At 38.1% G+C, this 18,491-nt stretch overlaps 1 protein-coding gene across 3 annotated transcripts; it reads left to right on the top strand.

The window, feature by feature from the left end:
- Positions 1–2,225: 2,225 nt before the first annotated feature.
- Smp_048520.1 (putative dehydrodolichyl diphosphate synthase (dedol-pp synthase)) lies at positions 2,226–12,111 on the top strand (the record flags this gene model as incomplete). 3 transcript variants are annotated; one of them, XM_018788923.1, is made up of 8 exons in its annotated part: positions 2,226–2,263; positions 4,778–4,967; positions 5,020–5,055; positions 5,094–5,162; positions 5,219–5,335; positions 7,358–7,459; positions 9,241–9,469; positions 11,592–11,753. In XM_018788923.1, exons 2-8 carry the CDS (start codon positions 4,933–4,935, stop codon positions 11,751–11,753), a joined length of 750 nt encoding a protein of 249 aa, XP_018654415.1. In that variant the 5' UTR covers positions 2,226–2,263; positions 4,778–4,932. The 3 variants fall into 3 exon arrangements, with proteins under 3 accessions (XP_018654415.1, XP_018654417.1, XP_018654416.1); XM_018788922.1 differs by having other exon boundaries at positions 2,236–2,263; positions 5,020–5,162; positions 11,592–12,111; XM_018788921.1 differs by lacking the exon at positions 7,358–7,459 and having other exon boundaries at positions 2,227–2,263; positions 5,020–5,162.
- Between the last annotated feature and the right edge of the window lie 6,380 nt (positions 12,112–18,491).

Below are 18,491 nucleotides of genomic sequence, written 5' to 3'. Positions count from 1 at the left end.
GGGAGTAAATATTATCACTTCCGGACAAGATTTCTCGGTTTACTAGTTTCATTTTGACAATACATAAGTGGGTATTAACTAACTCGTTACGGTCTTTAACAACTTGGTGCAAAAATCAGCCAATCGATGATCGCTTGGCGCACGAAATTCCAAATGCTGTTCTCTGAAATCTAAGAAAAAAACTAATCCGATCAGTAATGTCCATCTCGAACTGTATTTGTAGATTCGCAGTTTGGCTAAGTTGAATCATATCACATTAAACGTAGTCAATATAAAGAAAAGTTGATAGTCTTAGTGATTGGATACACTCTCATCCCCGGTAAATTAACCACCATTCAAACCACATAAAGTACTCAGTTATCTAAATTAGAAAGTACCTAAGCACTCCACGGAAGGTCATTGTTAGATAGCCTATGACTCCTTGTGAAATCTTAAAATCCACTTGAAACTAACTGATCGAGAGGGTTCAAGGATCTCAATGCTATGCAGTCTGCTACAGCTTGCTAAAACTTTCCCGTTAGCTTGAGTGATTCCTTGTACGCTTAGCCTATGTGACTATAACCTTTGGAGTAGTTTGGGCGTTCTCTCGAACTGAGATATTTCGTGAATCGACTGATGATCTTATTTCAGCAATCTGAGGCATGCGATTAGGAGACTCTTCTTAGAATAATGAAAGCTTTTTTTAATTAGCCTCCATAACACCTTTATTACTCAATTTCGAAAGCCTAGAATCCTGTCATACATCTCATATTATACTAGTACACCAAATGATGGTTATTATAAGGCGTGTTGGCAACAGTGATGGCCGTAAGGAAGTGACAATAAAACAAAAGTGGCAAAAGTGAAAGGTAGACAGGTAAACGATTCAACATGAAGCAGCGCAGTTCATTGTTGGAACCGTTAACATTCACAACATGGACATGATACGAAATTATAAAAAGGCAATGCTTCGGACGGTGAATTTGTTCTTTGACATCCGGAAAATGATAATCCATGGCACAGTTGACTCACCACATTTCTTCATATTGAAAAACGATAAACAATTAACCCAGCTCACGTGAGTCAAATAGACAATGGAAAGTTTGTAGAAAGAAGCAATCTCAAGTCGTTTCAACCAACTGCAACTCGTACGAAACTACATGTTCAATGAAGGAAAATGCCGAACGAAACATGACATTCATATTCCCAGACACTAATGCAGGCAACGATCCCATTCCACTATTAGCTAACAGAGCTGATTTATTGCCAGGGTAAATTGCTATAACCTAGCCCTCCTCTCTCATACACACGAACAAATGCAGATGAAGACCGCAAATGTAGCAGCAGCCACCGCATCGATAGGCCTCCACATTCACAAAGGAAAAAGCAAGATTCTCAAATGCAACACGGAGAACACCAACCCAATCACACTTGATGGCGAAACTCTGGAAGAGGTGGAAACATTCACGTACCTGGGAAGCATCGTTGGTAAACAAGGATGATCGGATGCAGATGTAAAGGCAAGGATTGGCAAAGCAAGGGCAGCATTTCTACAGTTGAAGAACATATGGAACTCAAAACAACTCTCAACCAATTTCAAGGTCAGAATCTTTAATACGAACGTCAAGACAGTCCTACTGTATGGAGCTGAAATGTGGAGAGCTACTACGACCATCATCAGGAAGGTACAAGTATTTATAAATAGTTGTCTATGCAAAATACTCAACATCCATTGGCCGGATACTATCAGCAACAGCGTTTTATGGGAGAGGACAAACCAGCTTCCATCTGAAGAGGAAATTAGGAAAAGACGTTGTAAGTGGATAGGACATACATTAAGGAAATCACCAATGTGCATCACAACTCAATCCCTAACTTGGAATCCGGAAGGGAAGCGGAAAAGAGGAGGGCCAAAGAACACACTACACCGGGAAACAGAAGCCGATATGAAAAGGATGAATAGCAAGTGGAAAGAACTGGAAAGGAAGGCTCAGGACAGAGTTGGATGGAGAATGCTGGTGGTTGGCCAATGCTCCTCGACGAGGGGTAACAGGAGTAAGTAAGTAAGTAAGTAAATTGCTATAAGAATTTTATATCCTCCAACTTCTTTATTCATAAATTGTTTTTCAGAAACAGTAAGTGGAGAAGATTTGTAGCTCAGATGAATGATTTTGTTCTCAGCGAACAAAACTCCATCAGAAATAATAAGTACTTGAGGCGCTATTGTTAACTTTGTGCGTTACTGTGTGACGTTAGTGAACGTTCACTTCTGTTTGTTCCATTGGTAAGACCTTTTCACTACTTTGTTTCTGTAAGTCTTACTTCCAGTAGTTTTTACTTTTTTTCATGACGCCTCCACCCGATCTATTTCCTTCACTCGATTTTTCTGTTCTCCATAGATCCGTGACCATGACGTTTTCATGCTTGCTTTTTGACATCAAACTGATAGCTTTCTGATTTTTGAGAGCAGAGGCGATCGGAAGACGGCATGGCATAAAGAGGGGCTGGCTTTTTCAACACTTGAAGGTACATCGAAATTCTAGAAGTCCGTACAGTATGAATAATGATTTTATGCCTGTCACTAGCTACTAACCGCCTAAACTAGATAAATGAAATCTAAAAGCCAGATCTCATGCACAATATATTATTACATGGTTCGTGAGTTTACAGGTCCAAAATCAAGATGTATTGAGCTCTGGAGCTCGTTTAATTGTCTTTGATTAGTTGTTACCTCGCGTTTCTTTATGGAGCGCTAATAATTCGAAAGAATTTATCGCAACCTACTTTTAATTTTTGTTCACATTTCAAATACTTTGGCGCTAGTAAATAACGATTAGATGTTTACATCTAATCTTGCATAACCGTGCATATCGTGCACGAATGATTACTATCCAGTCTAGTCCTAATAATTCAAGTCGCGTAAAGTTTGGTCCAAGATAATTCAAAACTATAATTTATCAGTGATCTGCGCCCCCATCTCTGTCCTCATAGTAACAAGTCGCCGTCCCTTGTGTCTCTGCTTTCATATGTGATTGCAACCGCATAAGCAAAAGAGATTGAAAAGGCAGTGAAGATTGGTAACAGTTGATAACTATTCAGACTTATTAAAGTAGAGAGAATTACAACTTTGGCTACTAATGGTGTTACCTTGGAAAAAACTGGCTCATTATTGAATCTCAACCCAGGAGATTGGACCGATTGCCAGAGCTCTAGGGTACTGTTCAACTGACCTCTAGTCACACCTGTTACTTACTATTTCCAAGCAACCTGATTGGGAAATTAATTTAAGTCCTCCAGATATTGCTAAGGTTAAGATTGCCACAGGCAATCTGAAGCAAGGGAGGGAAACAGGGTCTGATAGACTAACCTGTGAGATTTTCAATAGTGATGGTTCAGTTTTAGTGGTTAGATGAACTGAGATTTTGGCTAGAATCTGGGAAATGAATGTAGTTTTACCTGATTGGTCTGAATCACTGATCGTTTCAGTCTATAAAAAAGGGCGAAATTCCTCTTGTGACAATTACAGAGGAATCAGTCTAAATAAGATGTTTAAAATATGAGCCTCAACAATACTGTGACGCCTAACTAAAGCTCGTGAAGAGTAAACTTGAGAAAACCAGGCTGGTTTCAGATCTGAACGTGGATATATAGACCAGACATTCACCTCTCGGCAGGTTCTGGAACATGGACATACTTTTCGACTTCCGACTATAGTTGTATTCCTTGACCTTAGTATGGCGTCCGACGCTGTTGGTTGTGAGGTTCTCTATCAGTGTCTGTCATTGAAACGAATGCCAAAGAAGTGCATTAACCTTTTACAGGCTCTCTAACATCGCTGGTCGAGTCAGAGCTTACGGTAAACTATCGTCGGAATATGTTACTTTAAGTGGTGTTCGCCAGGGCTGTCTACTTTCCCCAGCTTATTTAACTTCGTCATAGACATGCTATTAGTGATAACACTTTCGTCGTCTGATTTTTCAAGGGTTGATCTGCCAGAAAAATTTTTTGTTTAATTAGAATGTACAAATGATATAGTTCTGTTTATTGAACTGTCATCAAATACAGTCCTCTGACTACGTTAAGCAGCAATCCAAGCGTGTTTGGGATGCAGTTCTCTCCTTCCAAATGTAAAGTGACACTTCAGGATTAGCTTACATCACTACCGGGATAAGTGACAATGTGTGATATAGTTGAGCACACCGACCACCCTACTTATCGTGACTGTCTCATCAGTTCTGATGGTTTAGATATATATGCGCCGCACAAATCTCATTTAATTTGTGTGAGGGCTGTGATACTGCCCAGGTGCCCAAACCGAAGCAGGTGGTTTTCTTAGGAGGCCACACCCAAAGTCTTTGACCTAAAGATCTAATCCACAAGGCATTGGAGCATCGTGAGGAGATACAGTCCCATGTTAGCCGGTGATCAACAATTGATTAATACGCCATTTGTTCCTTCAGGGTACCGAGGCTCATGTGCACCATTGGTTTGGAATCAAGGTTTTCCAACTCCCCTAGATGGGCTCGCCGTGTCCACCGATCAGGTTAAATCGCCGGACATTCGCTTTTCGTCCTCTCTATTTCATAAACAACATCCCCCCAGAAAGCAGTGAGTCAACAATTTTCTGAGTGTTAGCATTCCGATTACCGGTTAGTTTCTATCAGTTCCATCTACTAAAGAAAGAACATACATTCCTGTTTTTTTGAAAAGTAATTAATTTGTTTATTTATTTTGTTGAATCCCTGATTCTTTGTTTTTAAATCCATAATGTATGCTATTTACTATTCATATCTCATAGAATTTAAATGACTTGGACTCGTTCTGAAGTGCAGTATGGAATATTACAAAAAATATGTTTACACGCTATTAAATACGGACCAATTCCAAAACATGTTGCTTTTATTATGGATGGAAATAGACGTTTTGCTGATGGTAAAATGTTAAAAAAATCTGATGGTCATTTACATGGTTTTACAAAACTCTCTGAGGTACATCGTTTTTTTTTCAAATTTAAACACAATTATTGATATTTTTCTTCAGACTTTACAATGGTGTCGTGATATTGGCATTGAAGAAGTATCAATATTTACTTTTAGTATAGACAATTTCAATAGATCTCATGAAGAAGTTTCATTTTTAATGAATTTAGCTGAAGAAAAACTTCAAGAGTTATTAGATAATAAGTAAGAAGTACCACTATCACTCTTCCCTTTAACTAATACATTACTTTCCTTTTTAGAGATGAATTGAAAGCAGATGATATATGTATTCGTGTTATTGGAAATTTAGCGTTATTACCAGCAAAAGTTCAAAGTTTGGCTGCACAATTAATGCTTGTTACTAGAAATCATTCAAAGTTAGTAAAAAGCTAGCGTCTTCACAGTTTTATTAAACATTAACTTACGGACATTATTTGAACTGGACACGCCCCCAAATGCCCTGATACGGCCGAGAGTGGGGAGAGTCTGCTCTTCCTCTCAAAACGCTCTCATATGGCCACGCGTATATAGCCTCTGCCACACAAGTCCTACTCACTGCCTTCTCGTGGCGGGGATGTTTTTTTACGAAATTGAGAGGACGAAAAGCGAATGTCTGGCGCTTTAACCGGGTTAGTGGACACGGTGAGTCCACCTAGGGGAGTTGGAAAGTCCTACTTCCAAACCAATGGTGCACATGGGCTCAAGGTTCCTGAAGGAACAAATGGCATACGAATCAACCGTTGGTCACCGGCTAACATGGGACTGCATCTCTTCACGATGCTCCACTGCCTTGTGGGTTAGACATTTAGATCAAAGGCTCGGGGTGTGTCCCCCTAAGAAAACCACCTGTTTCAGTTTGGGCACCTGGGCAGTATCACAACCCTCACACAAATCAAATGAGATTTGTGCGGCGCATATGTACCTGGTGCTTCCTTGTACCAATATTTATGTGTTTAAATAAATAAATAAATAAATAATAAACTGGACACTGGTTATCAAGATATATGATCCTATTTTTGGATGAAGGGGATATTTATAGGTTACTCAATATCTTCCGAGCATTGCTCGCTTTTAGCAAAACACAGAAATAAGCAATTCTGATATGATATGTAGTGTACTTGGAAAAGATGAAGTATAGGTTAATAAAGCTGAATCTTCATCGACTAAAGAGTGTGTAACATATGTCACTCTTATCTAACCATCACCTATTCTAATGTACAATGCTAGCCGTCGTAATACGTTGGAGAGAAGCTGAAGTAAAGCAAACTATGCACACTGTTAATCTACAAAATCAGTAACTATCAAACTGAGATGTACTAGTAGACTTAAATTAGTTTATTGGAGTCAATCGTTGAAGAGATGGAGGCACATGACTCACAATCAGTTGCATAAGTGTAAATGCATTCGTTTTCCATCTAAATCTTGAGTCTTAGTATTCCTTAATACACCATTTCTTCTCGAACAATATTCTCCGAACTTCAGTTTTTCTCGTTATCATTAACAATATTAATTATTCCAACTTCCTTTCCATTCATCTTGTTCGCTATTTACTGAAGAACATAAATATCGGTACAAAGGGGCATTAAAATAAATATGCGTCACACAATAAGAAAATGAGATTTTGAAAAGACAGAAGAAGGTGAACATGATAAAAAAACAATAATAAGTAAATTTAGTGGGTGAGAGTGGTAACTAGTGTGAGAAGCAATTCAAATGCGAGAACTACAACCAAAAAGAATTCCTTCAGTTAAAGAAGTTCCTATCATTTGTGTATGGAAATTTTAAAAAAATTACTGCAACACCATCACTAGCTTTTAGTCTAAGTCATGTCTAATAACGTCTCAAGCCACTGTTTCACTATTTCTAGGATCCTAACCAGAAAATCGGGAATAACTGACAAATGTCAGTTTTGCACAGTTTTGACAACACGACGCCATATCATAAACTGATCACCTCTAAACGTTTTCCAATCAGTCGCAGTCTTGATTAATTTCATCTCACTAAAGACAATTGTTGAACGGTTGCTCAACTTCGTGAAATGGTTAAAGTTAGACATAAACACCATCGGATGCCGGCTCAGTGGTTTATCGGTTAAGTGCTCTGGCGCGAGACTGGTAGGTCCTGGGTTCGAATCTCGCAAGGCGCGATCGTGGATGCGCACTGTTGAGGAGTCCCACGATAGGACGAAACGATCGTCCAGTACTTCCAGGTTTTCCATGGTGGTCTAGCTTCAGTTTACTCTCTCTTTCAACTATGATAATTTCATTTTGCTGTGTTGATATATTATAGAGATTTCAACCTGATACAGATTTGTGTCAGCTTCTACTTTGATAACTAATTGACTGTATTCACTGGTTGAACTTTTTTTCCTAGTTGTTTCATTTTCATTTTCATCTCAGATCAATATTAAACATATGTATGGCATATAATAGTCGAAATGATATTACGAATGCAATGGAAATTGTACGTTTAGGTGTGAAGGAAGGAAAAATTATACCTAGGTAGGCGATTAATTCGTTTCTCCTCTCCCTCTAAAGTTGAATTATATTCTTTGTACTTTCATCTAAATTTAATTAGATTACTGACTTCACTAATCGTTATCTTCCTCTTCCTCTCTCTTAGCACACTTCGGTTCTCATTGTGAATCCATTACCATACATCTCTTTCATTGATATAACACCTCCCGATTTTCAGAACTAAAATGTTTGCATAGTTTTCAAATTATTTCCATTGAAATTACAAACCTATCTAAGTTAAACAACCATTGTAAGCCTGGAAGCACTGGATAACCGTTAGCACAATATCGTGGGTTAATTGAAGTTAGACTTACATATCACTGGATTCCGGCCCAGTGGAGGCTAAGCGTTCGCACTCGAGACCTAAAGTCTTGAGTTTAATTTCCATTTGCAAAGGCGTGGATGCAGAATGTTGAGGAGTCCCATAGTGGGGTGAAACAGCCGCTCATTGCTATCGGGTTTCTAGTGGTTATCTAACTTAGAATTGGTTTGTAATCTCAACGAAATTCGGCAATCTACACAACTTCATACTGATAATATTCCTAATAATTATTGAAGGAATTGATAGACCGATGGACGAACAAAATGGCTTTAAATACAATCTTGCACAAAAGTTCATCGGTTTGTTTATTATTCACACATCGCAACTCCCCAGAATTCAAAATAAATTCAATACAGTAAAACTAAACAAAAAATTAAATCATGAATCAATTGAAGCTAGACTACCATGGAAAACCTGGAAGCACTGGACGGCCGTTTTGTCCTCAGCAGTGCGCATCCACGATCCCGCACCCGTGAGATTCAAACCCAGGACCTACCAGCTTCGCGCCGGAGCACTTAGCCGATAGACCATTGAGCCGGCTGGCATCCAACGGTGTTAATGTCTAACTTCAACGGCCGTCCAGTGCTTCGAGGTTTTCCCTGGTGGTCTAGCTTCAATTGACTCATGATTTCAACTATGAAAATACTGAAATATCCACAAAAACCCCTTCTTAAAAAATTAAATGTATAGGCCTGTGCTCTAGAATTGTTTGTTGAAGAAGGATGTATCTGATATGTTTATCAACATCTTGACATCTCTCCGGATAAATATCTCAGGTAGAGTAAGAGTATACTAATCTGGACATCTCTATCTCTGTCATACTATTACCCTAACTTCAAAGGATCGGATTTACAACGCGTCAGTGAGAGCAGTTATGCCGTATGTTTTTGAGATCTGGTCGCTGTTAGCTGAGAATGTCCATTGAATCTCTGTATACTCAATCATCGTCATTCCTGAAGGATTGCCGCTTCCATTATTGTGTTTCAGCAACAAAAATGTCTCAGAACTCTAAATCTGATCATTAAAAAAGGGCTAACTAGCATAATGATCTGTCCCCAAATGCCCTGATACAGTCGATAGTGTGGAGAGTCCACTCTCCCTCTCTAAATGCTCTCATATGACCACGCGTATATAGCCTCTGCCAGGGATGTCCTATTCACTGCCTTCTCGTGGCATTACTGTTGTTTACGAAATTGAGAGGATGAAAAGCGAATGTCCGGCGATTTAACCGGGTTGGTAGACACGGCATGTCCACCTAGAGCAGTTGGAAAACCCTGATTGAGAACTTTCACATAGAAGTTCTCATTCATTGTTTGTTCTTCTAAAAGGAACTCATAAGGAAAGTACTAACCTAATTCATTTGTTTACAGATCCCTTACATCGTTTACTTGCCAAGAATTACCTTTTAACTTGATTTCAATTGTATTTTTATGCTGACTTTTAGTGATATTACTCGAGAGTTATTATCAAAATGTTTATATACACGTTTATCAAAACCATTGGATTTATTAATTCGTACTTCGGGTGAAATACGTTTAAGTGATTTTTTAACTTGGCAAGTATCAGAAAATGATACAATTTATAAATTTATTAATAATTATTGGCCAGAATTTTCATGGTGGGATTTTCTTTCATCTATTATACATTATCAAATGTCATATCTACAATTATCAGTAAGAATGTTGTTGATGATGATTATATACTTTAAAGCCGAAATTTGTTTTTTGTGTATTTCTAAAGTATATTTCATTCTTTTGACTGTTTAACGCTTAATGATGAATTATTATTATTCGACTTTTAACTCAAAGAACTCATTTTGTGTGTGTGTGTGTGTGTCCCCCAATGCCCCGGTACGGCCGAGAGTGGGGAGAGTCCGCTTTCCCTCTCGAAATGTTCTCACATGGCCACGCGTATATAGCCTATGCCAGGGAAGTCCTACTCATTGCCTTCGCGTGGCACCGGTGTTGTTTACTAAATTGAGAGGACGAAAAGCGAATGCCCGGCGCTTTAACCGGGTTGATGGACACGGAGTATCCAACTAGGGAAGTTGGAAAACCCTCATCCCAAACCAATGGTGCACATGGGCTCCAGTATCCTAAGGGAACAAATGGCGCATGAATCAATCGTTAGTCACCGGCTACCATGGGACTGCATCGCCTCACGATGCTCCACTGCCTTGTGGATCAGACCTTATGTCGAAGGCCCCGGGTGTGGCCCGTCTAGAAAACCACCTGGTTCAGTTTGGACACCCGGGCAGTATTACAGCCTTCACACAAATCAAATGATATTTGTGTGGCGCATATATATCTGGTGCCCCTTTGTGCCACTATTTATGTGCTTAAATAAATAAATAAACAACTTGGATATTTCAAGTCAGCACAGCAAAACTGTTTAGTTTAAGAAGAATGAATAATCAATTATGGAAAATACATCTATCCCACTGTAACCGATCTCAAAACATGTCATTTAAAGTCTCTAACTTATAAATTACAACTATCTAGTTAACTATGACTAGAAAGTTTGTAACCTATTGAGATACAACTCAGATCAAGTCAATGACTTTTCAATAAAAATGATAAAACTTCTAAAGTTATTATATTGAACAAATAAATGAACTATTTTTCTCTAATTTATGATATGTATAAAGTCTTATAATAGTCAAAGGCTCGGGGAGCAGCAGCTCTCTAAGAAAATCACCTGCTTCGGTTTGAATGACCGAGCAGTTTTCCAGTACTCACACAAATTAGATGACGTAGTGTGGGCGCATATCTATTTAGTGTTTGAAGAAATAAATAAAGTGTCTTTACTTCATTAATCCCAAATAGTTTGAATAGTATCTAGTCTAGAGATGATCTTCGTTTCGAACTAATATCTTCTATATAACCTATAAAACACATTAAATTCACTTAGTATTGTTTGTTTGAATCTTCCCATTGATGTTTAGGATAGCAACTGGTCAGTCTCCTATTGGCATATGTGTATACTGTGTGTATTGCCTCGATATAGCCTTATTTCACAAGCATTATAAGCAAAAAATGGATAGTGGCTAGCAATGGAATCTAGTTTGACGCGTGTTTCGTCCTATTTGGGACTCGTCAGTTAGATGTACCTGCATCTCAGAGTTGATGTTCACTCTGGGAGGAACTCGAATCCAGTACCTTTCGCTTCAAACTCCATCGCGATATCCACTTAGCTACTGAGTCCTGATAGCCACTTGCTTGTGCGATGGGGTGAAGTTTAAATCCACTTAGTATTACTTGTTTAAATCTTCCCATTTATGATAAAACACATTGACACATTTATCTTTAATTTCTTATCAATCTTCTCTCAAGATACATGTACAAAATAGAACTCTTAAAAGCTTTTAATTTCATGATTTATTATTTATTGACTTAATTCTAGACTGAAATTTTTCAATGGTCATAATTTTAATCTCATATAAGATTGTGTTATCTACTAATAGTTGAATCTTCTTACCTAGCAACAATTTTGTAACTTTCATCCCCTATGATAAAGGTAAAAAAAATCATACAGTAATTATTTAATTAAGTAATCTGTTTTTAGAATGGGGGTGGTCTAGTAGTTAAGCGCTTGCGCGCGTAACTGATAGGTCCTAGGTTTGAATCTCGCGAGGTGGGATCATGGATGCGCACTGTCACTGAGGTGTCCCACGATAGGACGAAACGGTCGTCCAGTGCTTCCAGGTTTTTCCATGATGGTCTAGCTTCAATTAACTCATGATTTCAACTATATAATCTGTTTATGTTTATTTGCTTTTTTCTTATATTTATCTAGCCATTAATTAATTTTAAACGAATGAATAACCATGATAATAATGGTTTAGTATTGAATATGGTTCATTCCAAAGAATATGAAGCACATAAACAACGTATTAATTCATTTTTAAATTATTTAGATCAAACATTTTGGCAAAATATGAATATTTTAGCTACTTAATTTCTTTTCCTATCTCTCCCTTACTCTCTTTATGTGTGTGTATTACTTACTTACTTACTTACGCCTGTTACCCCTCGTGGAGGAGCATAGGCCGCCCACTAGCAGTCTCCATCCAACCATGTTCTGGGCAATCCTTTCCAGGTGTTATTCATCCTTTTTATATCCGCTTTTATTTCCCGAAGTAATGTGTTTTTTGGCCTTCCTCTTTTCCGATTCCCTTCTGGATTCCAAGTTAGGGAGTGCCTCGTGTCTCTCTATGTGTGTGTGTGTGTACAATTCTTTATAGTAGAACAAACTTATGATTTCACTTGGTTATAAATGTACAAACCATTTTATACTTATTTACAATGTATGTATTAAAAAAAGAAAAAAAAGGAGCAATATCAGGATATGACTTTTGTTCTTATTGCTTTTTATCATCAAATGTGTTATGTTGTAATCAAACAAGTTAATTTTCAGAAGGGGTTTTTGTAGAGATTTAGTATTTTCCTAGTTGAAAGTGTAAGTCAATTGAAGCTAGACCATCAGGGAAAACTTGGAAGCACTGCTTTAAGGCCGTTTCGTCCTATTGTGGGACTCCTCAGTGGCAGTGCGCATCCACGACCTCGCCGCACGAGGTTAGTTTTCATTGATTTAGGTATATGATGAAGTTTGTTGATAGCTGAGAAAGATTAGATTCTCTAAACTCAATAATTTAATCATGAAGCTTTCATTATGTTTTTTAGACAACAGTTATCACTAATAAAAAAAATTTAGAAATAAGTAAACTGTTCGAATTTTTTCTTTACAAGTGATTAACTGTTGAGGATGTTAGTTCCCTAGAACTCACTTAGAAAAGGTTTTAATTTTGTCCTGGAAATTCGAATTTTATATTTTCGCGCCGAGATACTTAGTTGACCTACAGCTTACATTTTCCACTAGGAATTCCTTGACTCTCATTGGTTGACCGGTTTTTTTTAGTACGCTATTTTATGGCTCTCCTAAGGGCGTTTCTATCATTGTATAAATAAGCTTGATTTGTATGCTTAGTGACCTCGTATTCCGTGGGTACTTGTAGAATACATTCTCTACGCCTCATCAAAACTTGTTGATCTAGTTAGCAGGGCCGGGGAATTAGCCTATCGTGTCACTATGTCATTAACCTTCGTTTCGTTTATCGAGTAAGGTGAACTCGTAATAGCATCAAACATATCACTAACAGTTTCTAACTATCAATGTCTAATAACATATACAAATCAGTCAGTCAGCTACAACGTAGGACCAGGCACATATACAAATATTCAAAATGAACACTCATGCAATTACCAATATTCGAATTTATTATAGCAGCATTAATACAGAGAATGAAAGCTTCAATCTTACCAAAGAGTATAGAAAGAAAAGTGCACTGTTTATGTGGAAGGTAGATTCTTCATAATTGAGAATGCTTCCAAAATAGTCAACATAGACAATATGAAATTTACACTAACAAAAAGAATTACCAGTCAATAAGCATATAGACTCAATTTACTAACCACTTAGAAAAATTTTAAACGATTATGAAGATGAGGAATCAGGTCGGAGAGGGAAACAATTCAGAAAGTATGGATATAAGATATGATATTGACAATGACAACTGAAGAACATCTGGAACTCAAAACAATTGTCAACCAAGATCAGAATTTTCAATATAAATGTCAAGAAAGTTTTTATGTATGAGGCGGGGACGTGGAGAACTACGAAAGCCATTATCCAGAAGATATAGGTGTTTATTAACAGTTGTCTACACAAGATACTTCGGATCCGTTGGCCAGACACCATCGGCAACATGTTACTGTGGGAGACAACAAACCAGATTCCAGCGGAGGAAGAAGCGCTGGAAGTGGATAGGACACACTTTAAGGAAATTACCCAACTACGTCACAAGACAAGCCCTCATATGGAATCCTGAAGATCAAGGGGGGAGAAGAAGACCAAAGAACACATTTCGCCGAGAAATGGAGACAGACATGAGAAGAATGAACAACAGCTGGATGGAACTAGAAAGGAAGGCTGAGGACAGAGTGTGTTGGAAAATTCTGGTCGGCGGTCTATGCTACATTGGGAGTAACCGGCGTAAGTAAGTAATGGACAATGACCAACTATTGTCATGTTTGTCTAATTCTTAGCACTTATTTGAATTCTTTTCAACCAAATTGTAATGTTGAATCACTAATCTAAGTGACTTAATATTATCTGCTTTATTTTAGTGTTTGCTGATGGTTAGTACTCATGTAAACTTATATATGGCCTTGTGATCTATCTCAGATAATCTGTAATTGTATCAACTAAATCTGACTTTATGCATATAGTATGTTGTTGATTACTTAACCAATGAATTGTAGACTATAAGCATGTGATTATGTAGAACTATAACTGATCATAAAATTATGCAGTACTAAGATTGGTTTTGTATTTGATTGTACTTTTTGAATGAACAATTAGTAACTCTCGGGTCATTGAGATCTCCGATTATGAGCCACTGTAAGCGTAGTTTGTTCTGGAAATCTTATTGACAGTGATATAAACTGACTTCATCTGGACAACCATTAAAGGATATGGAGCGCTGGACAATTGTTTCATCCTGATTTATGTAGCTCTTCAGCAGTTTACATCTATACTTTGTCAGAAATGGAACCTAGGAAAACCTCGAAGTACTTAATCTATCAATATCAACCAACAATTTTTTTACACAGAACCCAAGTAGCCAAATGACTATCTACATGTTTATATACCTCGACATTGCAAGATAATCGACTAGCTATACATTGTTGAATGGTATAACAATACAAATATGAAGTTCTGGGTTATACACAAAAAAACAGCTGTTTTATTTCTCTACAACAGACCAAGAAAAAACATTTACTTACTATTGATGAATTCTCCATGAGAAATATTCACGATTCAATTAGCCAAGAAGTGTCAGCTGTCTATACATTTCTAACAGCACTGCCTCAAGCTAAGTTGAATTGCAGTATATTTATTTAAACACATAAACATTGGTACAAGGAGGCACCAAATAGATATGTGCCACATAAATCATTCGATTTTCGTGAGATCTGGGATACTGCCCAAAAAGTAGCAATCGGTTTTCTTGGGGAGTCACACCCGCAACCTTTGACCTAAATGTCTAATCCACTAGGCAGTGGAGCAGCATGAGGAGATGCAGTCCCATGGTAGTCGGTGACCAACACTAGGTTCATACGCCATTTGTTCCCTCACGGTCCTAGAGCCCATATACACAATTGGTTTGGAATCAGGGTTTTCCAACTCCCCTAGGTGAACCGTCTGTGTCCACCGGCCCGGTTATAGCACTGGACATTCGCTTTTCGTCCTCTCAGTTTCGTAAACAACAGTAATGCCGCGCGAAGGTAGTGAATAGGACTTCCCCGGCAGTGGCTGTATACGCGTAGCTATATGAGAGTATTTGGAGAGGGAGAGCTGACTCTCTCCACCCTCGGCCGTACCAGGGCATTTGGGGGGCAGTGAATCACAGACTCGAAATCGAAAAGCCATAGCTCATTGTTTTGTTGACAAATAAACAAACTCTGAACTGGTTTGGTGATTCAAATGTACATCAAAATAACCACTTAACTATACATATCATCATGGACTTTCTGAAGGACCAGATTCATTTGACTATCACTAGAATGTAATTTATCTCAATTCACAATTGAAATTAGGATATTCGGTTGGTGGTACGATTTGCTTAAACACGATTTTAATGACTGATAAGATTACGAACCGTTCTGGTGGAACATCAATCATGGATTATTTAAGAAGTTAAGGATTATGAAAAACGGGTTTTCTTTACTTCAAAGCGGTTGTGTTATAGTTATAACAAGATAGATTGTAATTTTATTGTATACCAAATGTAAGTGGAAAAGCTGTTAGAAATAAGGTCTTATTTTAAGACAGAATCTAATGATATTGAATTCTTCTAAACAGAGTAATAACAAGTAAAACAGTATTCATAAATTAATTATAACACAGAGAGTGTGAAACAGATTAAAATTGATTTTGTAAGCATCTATCTAAAGACTCCAAACGACTAGTCACATGTACTAGTATTTGCAAGAGGCTTATCTTGAACTGCAAGAATATATATGTATATAAACCATGTGAAGCCTTAATATAAACTGCAATACCTGTATCTTAATTAGACCATTCAATGATGAGGTTCATTATAAGAGATAGGTCCAGGACAGTACCTCGAGACATTATCAGTGATGGCTCAGAAAAGAAGTCAATGGCGGTAACTTTCTTCATGTAAGTGAGAGGGACTTCTTTAACTATTTTATTTTATTTAAACACATAAATATTGGCACAAAGGAGCACCAGATATATAGGCGCCACACAAATCTCATTCGATTTGTGTGAGGGCTGTGATACTGCCCAGGTGCCAAAACTGAAGCAGGTGGTTTTCTTAGGCGGCCACACCTGGAGTTTTTGACCTAAAGGTCTGATCCACAAGGCAGTGGAGCAACGTTAGGTGATGCAGTCCTATGGTAGCCGGTGACCAACAGTAGGTTCATACACCATTTGTTCCCTCAGGATACTGGAGCCCATGTGCACCACTGGTTTGGAATCAGGGTTTTCCAACTCCCCTAGGTGGACTTTCTGTATCCACCAACCCGGTTAAAGCGTCGGACATTCGCTTTTCGTCCTCTCAATTTCGTAAACAACACCCTCGCCACGAGAAGGCAGTGAGTAGGACTTCCCTGGCAGAGGTGGAAACAATCATTACTGATTGTGGATGCGCACTGCTAAGGAGTCCCATATAAGGACGAAACGGCCGTCCAATACTTCTAGGTCCTCAATGATGGTTTAACATTAATCCATTCATGATACCAATTTAAACTCAACAATCTCCACAACTATATATTGATTTGCTTGACTAAACTGCTTCTCCCATTATTACATTTTTCACTCATACACTAGTTTCTGTTCATCTATTTCAAAACAAATTCCAGTAGCAGTAGGAAAGAATAAGTATAAAGATAAAAGGTTTAAGAGGATATCAGGACTCATGTTCTCAGGGAAAACACGTGCGCTATTGCAAACGACTCTGAGCCATGTCATCCAGTTTCTGACGATTGGTTATGATAATCACATGGACCTCAACCAAGTAGTCTACGCCTGTTCAAATGTCAATGACTTCAGAGACCGGTGTCACGTCTTGGTTTGGCTGCCCTTAGCTTTCTTTTAGTCTACTTCTACACCATACAACGTTTTCCGTACATTAAGCTGATGACAGTTTTTGGAAACCAGTTTGATTTAATTTTTGTTGTACAAAGTTATTCTTGAATTCTTTGATTTATTGAAAATTCGTTTTCTAGTTAAGTGATGGCCCCAAAATGCCCTGGTACGGCCGAGAGTGGAGAGAGTTAGCTCTCCCTCTCCAAATGCTCTCACATGGCCACGCGTATATAGCCTCTGCCAGAGAAGTTCTACTCACTGCCTTCTCGTGGCACCGGTGTTGTTTACGAAAGTGAGAGGACAAAAAGCGAATGTCCGGCTCTCTAACCGGGTTGGTGGATACAGAAAGTCCACCTAGAGGCGTTGGAAAAACCTGACTCCAAAGCAATGAAGCACATGGGCTCCAGTATCCTGAAGGAACAAATGGCATATGAACCAATTGTTGGTCTCCGGCTACCATGAGACTGCATCTCCTCACGATGCTCCACTGCCTTGTGGATCAGATTTTTAGGTCAAAGGCTCCGGGTGTGGCTCCCTAAGAAAACCGCCTGCTTCGGTTTGGACACCCGGGTAGTATTACAGCCTTCACACAAATCAAATGAAATTTGTGCGGCGCCTATGTATCTGGTACCCCTTTGTACCAACATTTATGTGTTTAAAGAAGAAGAAAGTTAAGTGATGATATCAAACTTTTTATAAAATAAACAGTAGCAATTCCAATATTTTAGTTACTTTCGGTGTACGAATGAATGTACATCAATCGAATTTATCATACCTTATATCAAACAAAATAATTAATAAGATGAGAAGCAACGACATGGGATTAATTTCAGCTGCATTAGTAAACTAAACATGGAAAACACAGTACAAAAGAGAATAATTGACACTCAAGGATGACATTTAGCTCAAAATTTGGAGGGATATAGATGATGAATTTGTCTTTGTATCACTGAGACTGATTTCAAGTCATGATACAAATGCTCAGTGTCTTCAGCCATAGATTATGAATATCTTAAAGGATCCAACTAACCAATCCACTTACTACTTGTATGCTTCAGACTAATCGTCAAAGAGTAAATAAATCGGTCGCATTTCTTCACTTGAATACCACTGCACGTTAGGTTAGCCGATCCTCATGGCATGTATGACGTACGCCTAACCATCAATAAAGTATCATAACCTTATGAATCAAATTGTTATTTTACCTAATACTCTTGACCTGTGGCCATACTCCAATATTTGAATTACCATTGTATTCAACTGCCATTCTCAAGTTTAAGGTTTATGCATTCAGCTTTGAGTGACACTATGTGTTGAGGACTTATAATACTAATTAGCTGCTCGAACCGAAATAAGAGCTGTTTCATCCTAACCTGTGTGATTACTCATCAGTTCGAAACTACAACCCTGTTAGTGATCGAACCCTAAAGCCTTCAAACGTCGTGTATACAGTTCCAAAAAGTGAACAACTATTACATAGGATACATATTTATTTTACTAGTGCCCCCCCTTCTAAAAAAA

Source organism: Schistosoma mansoni, chromosome W, assembly GCF_000237925.1.
Source record: "Schistosoma mansoni strain Puerto Rico chromosome W, complete genome".
Classification (NCBI taxonomy): Eukaryota; Metazoa; Platyhelminthes; class Trematoda; order Strigeidida; family Schistosomatidae; genus Schistosoma; species Schistosoma mansoni.
This window is presented reverse-complemented; position numbering and strand designations above follow the sequence as displayed.